Source organism: Podarcis erhardii, assembly GCF_964252035.2.
Source record: "Podarcis erhardii genome assembly, chromosome: 3".
NCBI lineage: Eukaryota > Metazoa > Chordata > Lepidosauria > Squamata > Lacertidae > Podarcis > Podarcis erhardii.
Window position 1 is genome coordinate 104,457,583 of NC_138507.1, and position 15,992 is coordinate 104,473,574.

The following is a 15,992-nucleotide window of genomic DNA, read 5'->3' on the forward strand; positions in this document are numbered from 1 at the left end:
TCCCTTATTCCAGCGCCATTTCCCGCTGCTTCCCCCTGCTATCCTGGATTGTTAGATATCCTGTAGACTGTCCCCAGGACAGGTGAGGCTGCTGATCCCTTATTTTCAAATCTGAAAGTTGACAGCTATAACAACAACAACAACAACAACAACAACAACAACAATATCCTCCCCTTCCTCCCCAAGGAGCCCAGGGTGACACTTGTACTTGTTCCTTGTGCTGGATGGAATGTCTGTCTGTACTGTCTGGAATGTTGCTTTTGTATGATATTGATCAACACACCTTGGTGAAGGTTTTTGAAACGGGAGGTGTTACTTGTGTCAAATGAACATAACAAGAAGGCCCCTGCTGGCCCTGATCCAAGGCCCACCCTGTTCCCACAGTGGCCAACCAGATGCCTATGGAAAACATGCAAGCCAGGCCATACCCCTCTCCTGCTATTTTGCATCAAATGCTCTCAGAGGCATGGCGCTTTTGATCTTGGAGGCAATGCCAGTCTGCTGCTTCTGCATTTGCAGCACACCAACCTCCCTGCTGCCATGCCCCTTTCCTCCTGTTAAGTGGGAGCAGCCCATGTTGGGGAAGCCAGCAGAGTGGCTCTGTCCCACCCGCTGACCCACTTCTGCTTTGGAGTAAGCGTACAAAGGCTGTAAAACGCCTTGCCCCCTAATAGTGGCTGAGAGCTGCATGTTAAAACTTTGCAGCTCAGGAAATCCTTGCCCTGCACTTTGACCACCATTACCCTTTGCCAAAGAGATAAAGCTCAGCTTTTGGTATGCTCTTTTTAAGATTATGTAAATAGTTGACTTATCTGCAGGCAGATCTCAGCAGTGCTTCTTTAGCTTCTGGCCGATGATGCTTTTGCAAACCTGCAGATAAGCTGTCGAGAATAAATGACTGATTGCCACAAGGAAAGACTCCTCTCTCTCTCTCCCTGAGATTAGGATCTTGAGACTCGCCAAACCCAAAACGAATAATTGGGGCTCCAGCGTTGGGTATTATTATCATCACTCTAGTGTGATCTTGGCCCGCATTTTATTAGAGATACCATAAATGCAAATGATGTGAAATAAAGCAATAATATAAAAAGCTGAGAGTGAGTTTTGGCAAGCATGCTTTCGATGTGGTTGAGCAGATTCATGCTTCCGACAACAACTTGTAGCGAAACTGTTTAGGCATTGCAAACCAGCCTTAAAAGTGGCTACTGAAATAAAATGGTTGAACTGCATCAATTGCTTTGTTTGAAAAATGGGGAGGGTGTCCATGGGGGAAGAACCCAGTTGTCCAGCATAGGAAGAATCCAACTGTCTCACCTCTAAAGGTCTCTTCACATAGTACATTTAAAAGATGCAAACACAAGTTTCCCCTTCTGTGTCTCGGTATGCTGCAGTGACACAGTCAGAGGGAGGTCAGGCCCAGGTGAGCACTGCTGCACCACTATGCTGTCTGCTACTGGACAGTCCTCTAAGACAGTGTTTCCCAACCTTGGGCCTCCAGCTGTTTTTGAACTACAATTCCCATCATCCCTGACCACTGGTCTTGCTAGCTAGGGATGATGGGAGTTGTAGTCCAAAAATAGCTGGAGGCCCAAGGTTGGGAAACACTGCGAGTCTAAGATAGAAAAGTCATTTACAAAGTGGACCAGAGCATAAAACTGGGGATCTCAGGAGCTGTACCTGCAATACCTTTGGTATGGTTTGGCCTTCAGCACCTGCCCGAGAGATGTTCCTATCTGAAATGAAGGGCAAGATGGCATCTTCTTCCCATTCCATGCAAAGAAGCCAGCTGGGCTGAATCTTACTTAACAGCACTGGTGATAAAATAGCATCCCCTGCTGCACCTGCAGCAGTGGACTAGGTTAGGGAGCAGGACATGCTTTGCATCGTGGTGGAGGGGTGTGGGTGTGTTTGCTTAGGAAGTACAGCTGTAGGGCTGCCAACGTTGCCTCCAGTATTTGCCACCTGAGGCTGCTACCTCCCTCTGTGCCTAATGGTAGGACCAGCCCTGCTGGTCTTCTTTTAAAGACTGGATTGACCCACTGATGGAGGAAGAGGAGTACAGGAGGAGCGCACCGCCCCCGGCAGTGCGATTCTGGTGGGGTGCCATTGCGGCTGTATCCTCCCACTCGCTGGGCGCCAAGCCCCTGCAGGCGGTGCGCCATGCCCCCAGGACAAGTGCCAGCCCCGCCCCGCCTGCTCTCCCCCCCCCCCGGTGCTGGAACATGAAGCTCCACCACTGGATTGACCATTGAGTGGTTCCCAGTAGTGATGTATGGAAGTGAGAGCTGGACCATAAAGAAGGCTGATCGCCAAAGGATTGATGCGTTTGAATTATGGGGCTGGAGGAGACTCTTGAGAGTCCCATGGACTGCAAGATGATCAAACCTATCCATTCTGAAGGAAACCAGCCCTGAGTGCTCACTGGAAGGTCAGATCCTGAAGCTGAGGCTCCAATACTTTGGCCACCTCATGAGAAGAGAAGACTCCCTGGAAAAGACCGTGATGTTGGGAAAGATGGAGGGCACAAGGAGAAGGGGACGACAGAGGACGAGATGCTTGGACAGTGTCTTCGAAGCTACCAGCATGAGTTTGACCCAACTGCGGGAGGCAGTGGAAGACAGGAGTGCCTGGCGTGCTCTGGTCCATGGGGTCACGAAGAGTCGGACACGACTAAACGACTTAAACAACAACAAAGGTGCAGGGCTATGCAGTTAGCTCACTCCAGACATTATCCATGGAAGTCAGTGGTGTGGCTTCTACTGCTAAAAGGAAGTAACTCTGGATGCAGCCAACGAGTGGATTACTTTTGGAGCTCTTTGGATTCCATGTTATATGAAGGTTGTTTTTGATGCTGTGGGCACGCCGTTTATGTAAAGCAGTAGTAAACATTGCATCATACTCAGCAAGGAGAAGGAAATGTAGAATTATTATTTAATTGCCCCTTTTAAATACCCTAAAGTTATCCGGTCAGTTTGGTCAGCAGTTTGAAGTTTCCATGCGTCCCGTCCAGAAAGCCGGGTATATGTTCTTTCATCTCCTGGTAACATTTAAAAGTACTGTTCTTGTTCTGCAAGTTGGCATTTGAAGCTGTGATAGCAAGCCTTTTGACAGCAGCATTTATTTCTGACAGCTTAATTACCCATGGGTCCCTAACCTTTGAGTTGCAGGAACTAATGACTGCACACACACACACACACACACACACACACACACACACACACAGCACAACAGTGGTATGACAGGACACTCTCCTTTCACTGAGTTTTCTGTAAGAGCTGAGCTGGTTGGTTCCTCAAGAGCTAACAGGACACAGCCCAAGGCATTTTCCCTGGCTGATCAGAGCAGCAAGTGTACTGTCTGCCTCAAGTCAAGGTTCATAGCAGTGCTCAAAGCCAGGAAAGTTATTTTGGCACCTGACAACCAAAACCAGAGTTAAGCGTTAACCCTGTTTTGGGCTGTTAAGCTTTGTACTACGAGGCAGGAAAAAAACACCCCACAAACAGATCTCATCCCCCTGTCATCTGACAGTAAGAATGCAATGATCATAAATTAAATGACAAACGATTTCGTGATGTTTTATCATTGTTGTTGCTGGCATCCGTCTGTCTCGAGAGACAATGGAGTGCGCTTGTGGGGGTGAAATCAAACTGTTGCATTAGTAGCACCAAAGTGACCACCCCAGGGCGCAACCTGGGGAGTGTGCATGGAGGTCCTTGGCTGCCGATCAGTTATGTGAGGTGGCTACCTCACTCTGCCTAAAGGTAGGGCCGGCCCTAAGGCAGAGATAAAACCAGGGGTCGGCAAATTAAGGTCTGTGGGCTGGATCAGGCCCAATTGCCTTCAGGATCCGGCCTGGGGACTGTCTGTGGATTGGCGTGGGGATTTTGTTCGTTCGGGCTGTGCCATTTTCCCCACTGCGCCATTCCATCCACCCTCCCTCTCACACACTCCTCCCTCCCTCCTCCTGGCTTTTCCCTGCCCTGCCTAGGGGAGGAATGGGGCTCAGCTGAGTTGGCTGAGCACCATTTTAAATAGCCCCTCTCTGGAGCCAGCCCTTTCATGCTGCTCATCTTCTCTCAGCCACCGCCACCTTGGTGCTCCTGTGAGCCAGAGAGTGGAGTGGACGAGTTCGCTCTGCCTATCCATGAGAAGCAGCAGCAGCGGTGGTGGGTGTGGTGGTGGTGGCAGCAACCCCAGGGAAGGTAAGCGCAGCGGCTGGGGGGTGAGGAGGAGGACTAATTGCCCCCTCGCCTCTTCTTCCAGCCCCCCAGCCCCCAGTGCCACAAGGTCTGAGGGACAGTGGACCGGCTTGTAGCTAAAAAAATTTGCCGACCCCTGGCTATAACTATTGGGTATGTTATCATGGAAAGGCAGGATATAAATTCAAGATAAGAAATGATGTTTGCACATGCCAGTGTGGCATAGTTAAAAAAAAATAATACTTGGGGCAAATCAAACTGAAACGCACTCCTCCCTATTCAGCAGTGAAGTTCACAAGGCAAGTAGAGTTTCTCTTATTGTGGACTCAGTGCTGCTCAGTGCATGCATGTTTGGGTCATGTCCACATGACTGTGGTTACCCTCAGCTAAATTTGATCCAGATTTACCATTACCAAATCCAATCAGCAAAAACTGCCCAAACAAATGATAATTCTGGATTTAAGGGGAGAGGGAATGGAAGATGGCATTTTGACAAAAGTGATATTGTGTGGGTACTGCAAAGAACCTGCGCCAAGTGCCCAAGAAACTGCCATGTGAACCGGCCCCAAATCTCTTGGTATAACCAAAATGGCAGGGTGATGAGATGGACAGAGAAGCAAAACAGCCCAGAAACTGTATGATTCAAAACCTTTCACAGACAATCTAGACTTTAATTTAAATCTGCATATGAATAAAACTAAATAAAATGGGGAAGAAAGCATGCTTTCTTTGTTTAGAGATGAGGTGCGCACATGCACTGCAAGACATACCAGTTTCAGAAGAAGCACTCTCTCAGCGGCGTGAGAGAAGGGAGAAAGCCTCTTCTGAGATTGTGGCAGCCGCTTACATCTCGTTTTCTACAGTATTAACATTTATGGGGTGGGGGGGGGGTTGAAATGTGTTGCCTGGTAAATAAGAGGCACCATTTTTAGTCATAATGCTTTTCCTTGATTAACCTAGCCAAGTAACCAGCTAAAGACCACAACCCTGATTGACAGCTTTGTGGATTTTAAAAGTTGGGAGAGAAGCAGCTGGTTTTTGCAGAGAATTTGATTGTAGCTGATATAAAGGTAAAGGTAAAGGACCCTTAGATTCTCAAGTCCAAGCAAATTCAACTATGGGATGTGACGCTCCTCTCCGCTTTCAGGCCAAGGGAGCCGGTGTTTGTCTGCAGACAGCTTTCCCAGATCATGCGGCTAGCATGACTAAACTGCTTCTGGTGCAACAGGGCACTGTGACAAGTGCCAAAGCGCACAGAAACACTGAAATATAGCCCTTGTGGTGGGGGGAAGGCTTGTAGCTTAGTGGCAGAGCAGTATCCTCAGTATCTGCAGGTTGGGCTGGAAGAAAACTATGTCGGGAACCCTGAAGATACACTGCCAGGCAGTGGGTCAATAGTCTGAGTCAGTATAAAGGAGCTTGAGAACTTAGTTCACAACATGAGCTTCTCCTGATGGCTCTCCATATTGGCTCCTCATGTGCCTCAATCAAGTAATAGCTTATTTTCCATCATCCAGCAACACACACTTCTCTCTTGTATTCCTTCCCTGGAGCATTTCAATTCAAAATAGCTGATAATATTAATAGTGGGCGACCAGCAATCGGTATCATAGAAGTGTCCCCTTTTGCTGTAGTCATTGGGGTGGGGTGGGGAACCTTCTAAACGCTACTTAGTGGGGCTATTGTGTCTGTAATCTGAAGCATCTAAGGCTATTTAAGACATTGCTGAGGTTGCCGAACAAGTACCTTTGTTGGAGAAATTAGTTTGGGAGGGGCCTTGCATGTGATTATACGCCACGAGTGTATTTCTTTATGATGAAGCTTTTGCCATTCAGTTGGCTGGTTCTGCAGAAAATTTATCTCTTTAACCTGCGGTATCCCCAAAGGCTCAGGTAGAGACTTTAGTTGGGCTTAGATGTCTCCTGCACATTTACCTTTGAAAAAACAAATCTTGCAAAATGTTTTTGATTAAAAAAATAATGCTGTGCAGCACAGATACAATGGGATGTGGACCGCTTGCATGTGCATAGGAATATTTTCCCCAGTTTCATGGGGTGGGGTGGGGTGGGGGGAATCCAAGTGTTCCTGTATCAAAAACCAAGAGGACTCTAGAAACTAATGGGAGATTTTGGGCAATCATATGTCAGCAAGAACCAACCGTTGCTTTTCCTCCTTTCCCAGGGGAAGCAATCGAATGAAGAAGTCTTCAGTTAAATATAGTTTTCCATTTCTTGAATACGAGCTGCCTTTAACCCCAACTTGGGAGAAAGGCGGGAGAGAAAAATGACTGCCATCAGTGCTGGCCCTAGCATTAGGCAGAGTGGGGCATCTGGCAAATGCTTCTTCTTTGGGTATCATTTGTAGCCGAGTAAGATTGTCTTCCATAAACACGGTTTTAACAATGAGTCCGTAAGTGACTGTGGAGGCCAATTCTAGATCCACACGTCCTTCCGCAGTGGGGACATTGGTTTCCGGGCGGGAGCGCTCGCAGGCCAGTGTTTCCCAGTTGTCAGAGTTTATACTACATTTTTAAAGATTTGCCTTGAGACAGTCTTTAAACCTCTTTTGTTGACCACCAGCATTACGCTTTCCATTTTTAAGTTCGGAATAGAGTAGCTGCTTTGGAAGACGATCATCAGACATCCGCACAACATGATCAGAACAACGTAATTTATGTTGAAGAATCATTGCTTCAACACTGGTGATCTTTGCTTCTTCCAGTACACTGATATTAGTTTGCCTGTAGATGCTTGAGGGTGGGCAGCAGCAGTGAGGGGTTGATGCCCTCAACTTTCTGAGTTAGTCTGCTGCCCTCAGGTGTGGTAGAGGATGATGACCCATCATTATAACCCAGTGTTGTAGTAAAATTCAGCTACAAGTCCAGTTGGCTTCCATACATTCTCTCTCTGTGTGTGTATCTTGTCCTTACCTCAGGTATTAAAGTTTCTTTAGTCGGCTCTGCAAAGTTGTATAGGGCTTTATAGGGAAGCACCAACAACCTGAGTTGAATGCTCAGGGATGAGCTGGGAGCCAGTGAAGTTTTTCAGTACCAAAAAAAGATGTGTTTCACGGAGTTCTCTGGGAGCTGATCCCAAGTAAGCATGCACAGGATTGCAGCCTAAAACAGAATAGTTTGCCTCCTTCATTGTTGTGCCCTCAGGTCAGCACACCTGTGCTGCTGGGCCTGTGCTGTATAAAGTGATTGCCGCTCCTTGTTTCTTAACAGGAAAACAGAGGCACGACCTAAGGAGACCACAGGCTGAAATTATGAATTAAGCGCCACTCCCTTAAATAGTGGGCACAGGTGGTGAGCAGCAACTTGAATGAGGCCCAGATAGGGCCACTGAGAAATGAGATATTGGCATGCTTGGGGGAAACCCCATGTTTGTAGACATGCTATCTATATAAATAAAAGGGCAGGGGGAGAAAAAACAACAACAATGTTGATTGAGCTTGTTCAGAAGCCATAGGATGCTGAAAAGAAAGTAAAACTGGATAACTGGGCTTGGGTGGGAAGCAGAATGCCCTGTCTGAACTCCATACAGCTTATAATAATACAGTGGTGTCTCGCAAGACGAAATTAATCCGTTCCGCGAGTCTCTTTGTCTAGCAGTTTTTTCGTCTTGTGAAGCAAGCCCATTGACGGCTTAGCGGATTAGCGCTATTAGCGGCTTTTAGCGGCTTTTAGCGGCTTTTAGCGGCTTTTAGCGGCTTTTAGCGGCTTTTAGCGGCTTATCGGATCAGCTGGTAAGCGGCTTAGCGGCTTAGGAAAAGGGGGGGAAAGGAAAAAAACCCGCAGGAACTCACAAGACATTTCGTCTTGCGAAGCAAGCCCATAGGAAAATTCGTTTTACGAAGCGCCTCCAAAACGGAAAACCCTTTCGTCTAGCGGGTTTTCCGTCTTGCGAGGCGTTCGTCTTGCGGGGCACCACTGTACACTGGAGGAAGGTATGGCTAACTGGTAAGCAGGCAAGGATACGACCTGCTTGGAGGCGAGGACACATTTTGTTGCTGGTCCCATTCCTTGTACAGTGGTACCTCGGGTTACAAACGCTTTGGGTTACAAACTCCGCTAACCTGGAAGTAGTACCTTGGGTTGCGAACTTTGCCCCAGGATGAGAACGGAAATCACGCAGCTGCACTGCGGTGGCGGGAGGCCCTATTAGTGAAAGCGCATCTCAGGTTAAGAGCAGTTTCAGGTTAAGAACGGACCTCCGGAATGAATTAAGTTCGTAACCCAAGGTACCACTGTATTTAATTCCTACTTCAGATCACGGTGCCATCAGAAAACAGCGATCATTTAGTCTCCCGCCACTTTTGTCAACTCAGAGCTCACCTTTTTAATGAACATCAATACTGATGTCACTTGTCTGCTTTTATGCGATGCAGTATCGTTTTTAGCACTCGGTGGGGTTAGTTGTGACTGGCAATATGTTCTTTGTCCAGTTTTCTTCCTTTTGTGGGTTTTAATTACCACGGTTGATTGATTTTCTTAAGATTAAATGGTTTTGAACTGAAAAATGGTGCATTGCCCAGAGGATGTGAGATTATGAGGGATAAGGCAAATACAACAGCTAATTTAGAACAAACCATTTTGAACTCAGTAAGATTGAGAACATTGTTCCCATTCCAGAAGGCCCTTGTATTTGTACTGCCGGAGTATAAATTATTACTTCTCAATAGCTTTTACTGTCGGTACAATTTTTTTCTCTTTCTCCTTTTCTTTGTCATCACAGGAGCAGTTCTGAAAGGAGGAAGGAGAAGTCGAGGGATGCTGCAAGGTGCAGGAGGAGCAAGGAGACAGAGGTCTTCTATGAGCTGGCCCATGAACTCCCTTTGCCTCACAACATCAGCTCACACCTGGACAAAGCATCGATAATGCGCCTCGCAATCAGTTTCTTGCGGACACACAAACTATTGTCTTCAGGTAAGCTTTGTAAAAGCAGAGATGTCTATGAATGGTCGTGTTATGTACTGAAGTTCTCACCCTGGGCCAGCAGGGGGATACTGTAGATAGTTATGCAAATAATGGATCGAAAGTGACGTTCAGTAATTGGATAGTTTTAGAAAATGGTTACAGTTACGTTGTACTGGAGCTCTATATAAGCAGGTTGGCTGAACCCTTCAGTTCAGTTCTGTTCTGGCCTGTGAATAAACAAGAGCTGTTTGAAGAATCGCTGTGTCGTCTGATATGTTCACCCACAACTTTACAGGTGGTGTGTTGTCCAGTGACAACTGGCAACCCAGCGCCTTGTCTCAGGTCCATCAAACTTCCCATTGGGGGACCTTTCAATATTGTTCAGTGGTGTAGCGGTCAAGCAGCAGAATGTCTTGGGCTGGCCCTGTTCAAGGGCAAATTACTTTGGGAGATTTTTCAGAAGGAAAACATTGGATGGAAGGATCCATTCCCCCCCCCCACACACACACATTTTATCCACCTGCAACTACTTTTTGGTGGTGGTTGCTGTTTTGTTTGTGTTTGTTTTTAAAGATGGCAATTCCAAGCCCAGGAATTTGTTTAAATTTATACCCAATTTGTTCCTCACTCCTGCCAAGTTGGCTGTGGAGGAAGGAAAGGTCTATACTGGTATTACATACATAAAATGAATGCATTGCCCAAGTAACAAATAAAAAACAAATAAGACACACGCACATGCACAAAATCAGCATTGCTTCACAAAGGCCTTCACATACACCTAAAAATAAACCCGGACCAATGTTAATTAAAACCAATTAAAAGATTTTCAAGCTTGAGGAATTTTTAATCTAATTAAAATGCCAGAGATGGTAAATCACAAAAGATTTCCATGCTGGGACAAGCATATCTCAACCTTGTGTGGAAAAGACGGTTGCATAACTGCCTTTAGAAGGTCTTCGCTTAAACAGGATAGCATATAAAGGCCATTCTGTCTCCCTAAGCATCTGTAGCTCGTTGCTGGTCATTCCATAGTCTGCAACCCTCTGCTGTGTGTACATGTCTCTGTGTGAAGGCAGGAAAAACACCTTTGGTGATTGGTCGGCTACTTGAAGTGCCAGACGTGTTTCATGTCTTGTTATCTTTGCCATCTGTACAGCTGAAAATGATCTTATATTTCCATTCTGCCAAAGAGCCCTTGTATAATTCAAAAGCTTGCATACTTCTATACCAGCAGAAGCCTGCCCAGCAAAAGAGAATGTTAACAGAGGTGTCTGATGAATGGGATTATGGAGAAATCTGATACGAAAGGACCTCATCTACACCTCTTTTGGCTAATAAGCAGATTGAAACATAGTCAACTTTCTGATTTCTCACTCCTCCAAATTTTGCAATGCATTTCCTGGTCCAAAACTTGTATCGAGGTGCATTTTGAAATTTAACATTAAATGTGTATTCTGAGATATAATAAGTTTAGAAATGTGCATTTAAACACTGGGCGCTGCCATATGCAGAATGAAACCATTGGTCCATTTTGCTCAGTATTTTCTACACTTGCCTGGCAACAGCTCTCCAGAGTCTCAGGCAGAATTCTCTCCCAGCTCTACCTCGAGATGCTGGGGATTGAAACTTCTGCATATTTTGAAAGAAAAATACATATGTAAATTTTAAAAAAATGTTTCTTTAAAATAAAATCCTGCACAGATTAATGCGGAAACAAGAGGGAACAGATTTATGAATATGCACAGACCGGAAACAGACTGAATGGTCCACCCTAATGACTTGATTAGCGCTGCTTGCAACAGAGAGTAGATTTGTGATATGGCCTAGATTCCCTGCCCAATAAAATCTAGTCTAGCTGCCTTAATGCATCAGGCGGAAAACCACCCACGTTGCTCAGCACAGGGGAGCCATGCAAAATGGAACTTGGTCAGAGAGAGTGTTTGTTTGCTTATGCATGTTAACCTCATTATTCAGAGTGTTTAATTAGAGGTTTCCATGATGGTATTTCTGTGGGCAAGTAACATGCTGTCAACAGAGCCACTTGTCGTGCACCATGCAATGGATCCCGAGTAAGGATCCATAGTCCATTGGCACGGCACATGTTCTGCATGCAGAAGATCCCAGGTTCTAGCCATTGTGTCTCCTGGTAGGGCTGGGGGGAAATCCTGTCTGGAGAGTGGCTGCTGCTAGATGGACTACCTAGATTGATTAGGCAGGTTCTTCTGCCCTCATGGCCGCCTGGCATTACACATCCAGCATAGAAATCGGGACTGTCACCCCTAAAGTAAGGCTTGGTGAGATGATTAATCTCGGGATTGTGGGTTCAAGCGCCATCTTGGGCAGAAAATTTCTGCATCGCAGGGATTTGGTCTTGCTGACCCTTGTGTTCCCTTCCGACTCTGCATGGCAGGAGCCACCAACACTATAGACAGCTGCCAGAGGGGGAAATACTTACAGTTTTACCTCGGGTTACAGACACTTCAGGTTACAGACTCCGCTAACCCAGAAATAGTACCTCGGGTTAAGAACTTTGCTTCAGGATGAGAGCAGAAATCGCGTGTTGGCAGCGCGGTGGCAGTGGGAGGCCCCATTAGCTAAAGTGATACCTCAGGTTAATAACAGTTTCAGGTTAAGAATGGGCCTCCAGAATGAATTAAGTTCTTAACCCGAGGTACCACTGTATTCATTGCATCATTCAACACCGGCTGGGTTAAAAATCTACAACACTGCCAGATTGCCAGTCCCACACCAAGCATGGTATACTTCTGAATGTTCCATTTACCGCTCCCGCCCCCCAAATATTTCCAGAAATAATGAGTGATGTGCATTAGGTTTATTAAAAAATTAAAAAGTTAGCCTCCAATCTTTGGACTTAATGCCCCTTTCATTTAGTTAAAAATAGGATCGTAGGCAGATGTTATTTCGAATCGGAGGATTGCGTCACCCCTTACACTAAGTGGTTTAATGCATCGAGCAGGGAGGAAATTAAGACAGTTTGGATTAAAACAATAACAAACCATTATTTCCTGTTCTGGAGTGTGCATCCTCTTTCAAAGTTCGTCCTTTGCTAAGTTCGGTCTGCCTGTTGATTTTCCCTCCCAAAGTTACATACTGGTAGCTAGTTGGATAGCTCCAGTCTGTAATTTGTAATTCTATCAGTAAGAACATTCAGAGATTCAGGAAAGCTTCCCTGGCAGTGACTGTGTATTGTGCAGTAAGTCAGTGGAGATTATTATCCCAGGGCTGTAGCTGGTTTACTTCTTAAGGCAGGTGTGCACAACCTTTTGGACTTCCCCCTCCCGCTTTAAAGGTTTCATCCAATGATACCTCCCATGCTGATGAAAGACCTTTGGATCCTGCAGAGGCTTCTACCAGCAGAATGGGGAGGGAAGCAATTTTTGCCAGTTCCCCTTCCTTTCTGGAACTCAACTCCCCCGACCCTCTGGAACAGATTTTGGGGGTGCCCAGGGAGCTGTGATAGTAGATGCTCCTGCTGTGTGAGAGCAAGGATGCTAACTGGATTCCACTCACTTCTGTAATGTGCATTTCTCTCAAAGCCAGTATCTGACTGTTGCTTACTGGTTCTGTCGTTGCAATTGGTTTTCTTGGGCTGTAGTTGCAAGTCTTGTTAAAAGTTTGAGGCCCCCAGAGAACAGAACAGAACCCAGAGACGCAGAAAAACATCACTATATCTATTAGTTTATGTGGTGTACAATCAAGTGTGATGTGTGTTTCTCCGTTTTTGAACTGAAGCCCCCTATTTAATTACCTATCTATGGGACATGGGGAATCAGCAGTGCAGCAACCTTTCCCTAGCACCCTAGCATTCTCTCCTAGCAAACCTGACATCCAAAAGTTGGATGTTTTGAATAGGTTCCTATGGCCATGGTGTGCCTAGGTGTGATGGGTAACAGATGTGTAGATCAGGACGCAGCATTGTGTATTGGCCTTTATGTCTACAGGCCTATAAATTAATCACAAATGCATTCTCAGAGTGTGGATCAGTAAAGGTAAAGAGGACCCCTGACCATTAGGTCCAGTCATGGCCGACTCTGGGGTTTTGGCGCTCATCTCGCTTTATTGGCCGAGGGAGCCAGCGTACAGCTTCCGGGTCATGTGGCCAGCATGACTAAGCCACTTCTGGCAAACCAGAGCAGCAAACGGAAACGCTGTTTACCTTCCCACCGGAGTGGTACCTATTTATCTACTAGCACTTTGACTTGCTTTCGAACTGCTAGGTTGGCAGAAGCAGGGACCAAGCAATGGGAGCTCACCCCGTCATGGGGATTCGAACTGCCGACCTTCTGATCGGCAGGTCCTAGGCTCTGTGGTTTAACCCACAACACCACCTGCGTCCCTGTCAGTACATACTGCAAAAACCTTTCTCCCTCCTCCTCCTCCTCCTCCTCCTCTTCCTCTCTCTCTCTCTCTCTCTCTGTGTGTGTGTGTGTGTGTGTGTTTCTGTGTGTGTGAAATGCAGTATTTTAGAAAAAGTCATGGGTGGTTGGAATCCTAGATATGCCACACTGCAACATTTTTTGCAGGTCCTGTTTATGAAAATTTGTCACCCAAGCTACTGATGTAGAACACATTGTGGGAGGGTTGCTACAGAACCAATGGGAGGTCAAAGTACCTGGTGTGATCTTGAGCATCACATTCTGCAAAGATAGGAAATGTCTCCATAGTTCTTGAGTGAGAAAGTGAGAAAGTGAGAAACACTGACTTATGCAGTCCAGATAAAATCTGCCAAATGATATCTGACCAACAGAGATGGGTAGGAATTCTCAACAGAGTTCTCATTTTAAGCCTCTCTAGTTCATACTTTCTGAAACAATATAAAAATTGAAACACAGCCGATTCACATTTCTCTGAATGTTGCAGTTCAGTTCTCTAGCCATGTAATGTGTGCAAAAATGCATATAACTATGGTAAGGTGTACATGAAATTGCATGTTAGTGAAAACCCCATACAAAAAGGCATTATATTGGGGGAAAATTGCTTTGCTTTTAAACTGTGGGGGGGGGTATTGTTTTTTGTTTATTACTACGTTATGTATTTTTGTGTTTTTATATTGCAAAGTGTCTTGTGATCCTCAGATAAAGGGTGGTATGGAAATTTAAGAAATAATAATAATAACAGCGCAAAAATTGTTAAAAAGTGTACATTAGATAAGATTGCACACACCTGTGTGAATTCGAGGAGAAATTTGCTGCTCAATTTCGTGAGGATTTTTTTTAAAATTGCAAACTGATGTGGAGAAGTGACGTTAAGAGTGGAAAAATGGAAAATAGGGGAGAAACTGAAATTGACAGGTTTGATCATCCCTCCTCATCGGCCTGAGAAATATCCCACCCTTCCAAAGCAGCAAATATACAAATAGTCAAAATGTTATGTCCAGCTTTATCTTGTTTCAAGCTCTTCCCTTCCTGTTTAGTCTCATTACTTCCTACACCCACCTTGCTGATTTAAGTTAACATTTTTTCTTTAAAACAAACAGACAAAGACTTCAAGTTTATAGTTTTGTTTTGTTTTTTGAAGCAAACATTTGGACTCTTAGAAGTACAATCATGTCAGATTTACACACATATTTGCTGGGGGGGGGGCAGGGTTATATTACCGTATTTTTCACTCCATAAGACGCACCCGACCATAAGACGCACCTAGTTTTTAGAGGAGGGAAACAAGAAACAAGAACGCAATGCAAAGCCTCTTGAGCAAAGAGGCAGGAGCGCTCCGACTGCGCTCAAGAGGCTTTGCGTGGCTATCACTGAAGTCAGGAGAGCAAGAGGGATCGGTGCGCATCGATCCCTTTTGCTCTCCTGCCTTCAGTGATAGCTGTGCAGCCTGCATTCACTCCATAAGACGCACACACATTTCCCCTTACTTTTTAGGAGAGGAAAAGTGCGTCTTATAGAGCGAAAAATACGGTATTTTACCAACAAAAAGCAACCCTTGGCAAATTTGGTATAGGAGTTCAGTTATCAATTCAGCTCAAACATTTTCAAAACATTTTTATGTCACACCACGTCTTCATCTGAGAAAAGTTGGTAGCTGAGTCTCCTGAAGCCCCGCCCCTCATAGGAGCCAACTCCTAGGGGCCGTGGGGGCTTGGCCCCCACAATAAAATATTTGAGGGAGCTGGGCCCACACCAAGTTGATGGGCATTCCCATTCAAATGGTGTGTGTGCACTGCATCATGTGATTGATTATGTGGGGTGGGGCTTATTTGGGCCCCCACGATATTTTATTCAGGTTGGCATCCCTGCCACTCCCCACCTGTATTTCAGCTTGCCGAAGAGAAGAGGGGAAATGAGTATTTAGAATGAACCTGTGCTACTTTTAGAATGAGTTTTGTGTCCTATGTGTATTCCACTGAAGCCACCTGAAGGTCTGAAACTGTTCCTTTTTTAATCATTTCATAATAGGAAATGCTGGTCCCATGCCTTGGAGTTCAAAAGAGTGCAACATACCAAGCGTTCTTTTATTCTGGTTCCTTCTTTAGTTAGTAACATGTTTCCTTTTGATTTTTCACAGTAGGCAGCTCTGTGCAAGAATGCTGGGAAGGAAGCATTAGGCCTGGTAGTCTGCCGGCTCGGCTGAGATTAGTATTTCAGGAAGCTAACGGGAACAATAGCTGTAGAATATTGTTCTTATTTTCTTCATGGTGTTCTTAGGGGGGGAGTCTTTCTGTTTTTTTAATCACCTTGAATGGTAGAATGACGCTCAGAAATCAACAGAAATTCAACACACAGAAATTTACCCAGCGTGTTGTTGTGCAGTTCTGGGGAATGGCTCAAAATTTCTCCCTGCCATGTGAATGAAGGCATAGGCCGGGGGCCCTCTAGATTGCAAGCATTCAATCCCTTAGTGTGGCA

General features: G+C 45.6%; 1 protein-coding gene across 3 annotated transcripts in view; it reads left to right on the forward strand.

Moving 5' to 3' along the window:
• The window catches only part of EPAS1 (endothelial PAS domain protein 1), a 132,172-nt gene that overhangs the window by 59,101 nt on the left and 57,079 nt on the right, over window positions 1-15,992 (forward strand). For all 3 annotated transcript variants that reach the window (XR_014154537.1, XM_081854619.1, XM_081854620.1), the window contains one exon: window positions 8,936-9,126. Coding sequence is in view for 2 of the 3 variants with exons in the window: in XM_081854619.1 (XP_081710745.1) it covers window positions 8,936-9,126 (191 nt within the window). In the remaining variant the exon portion in view is untranslated. The remainder of the gene's footprint in view (window positions 1-8,935; window positions 9,127-15,992) is intronic.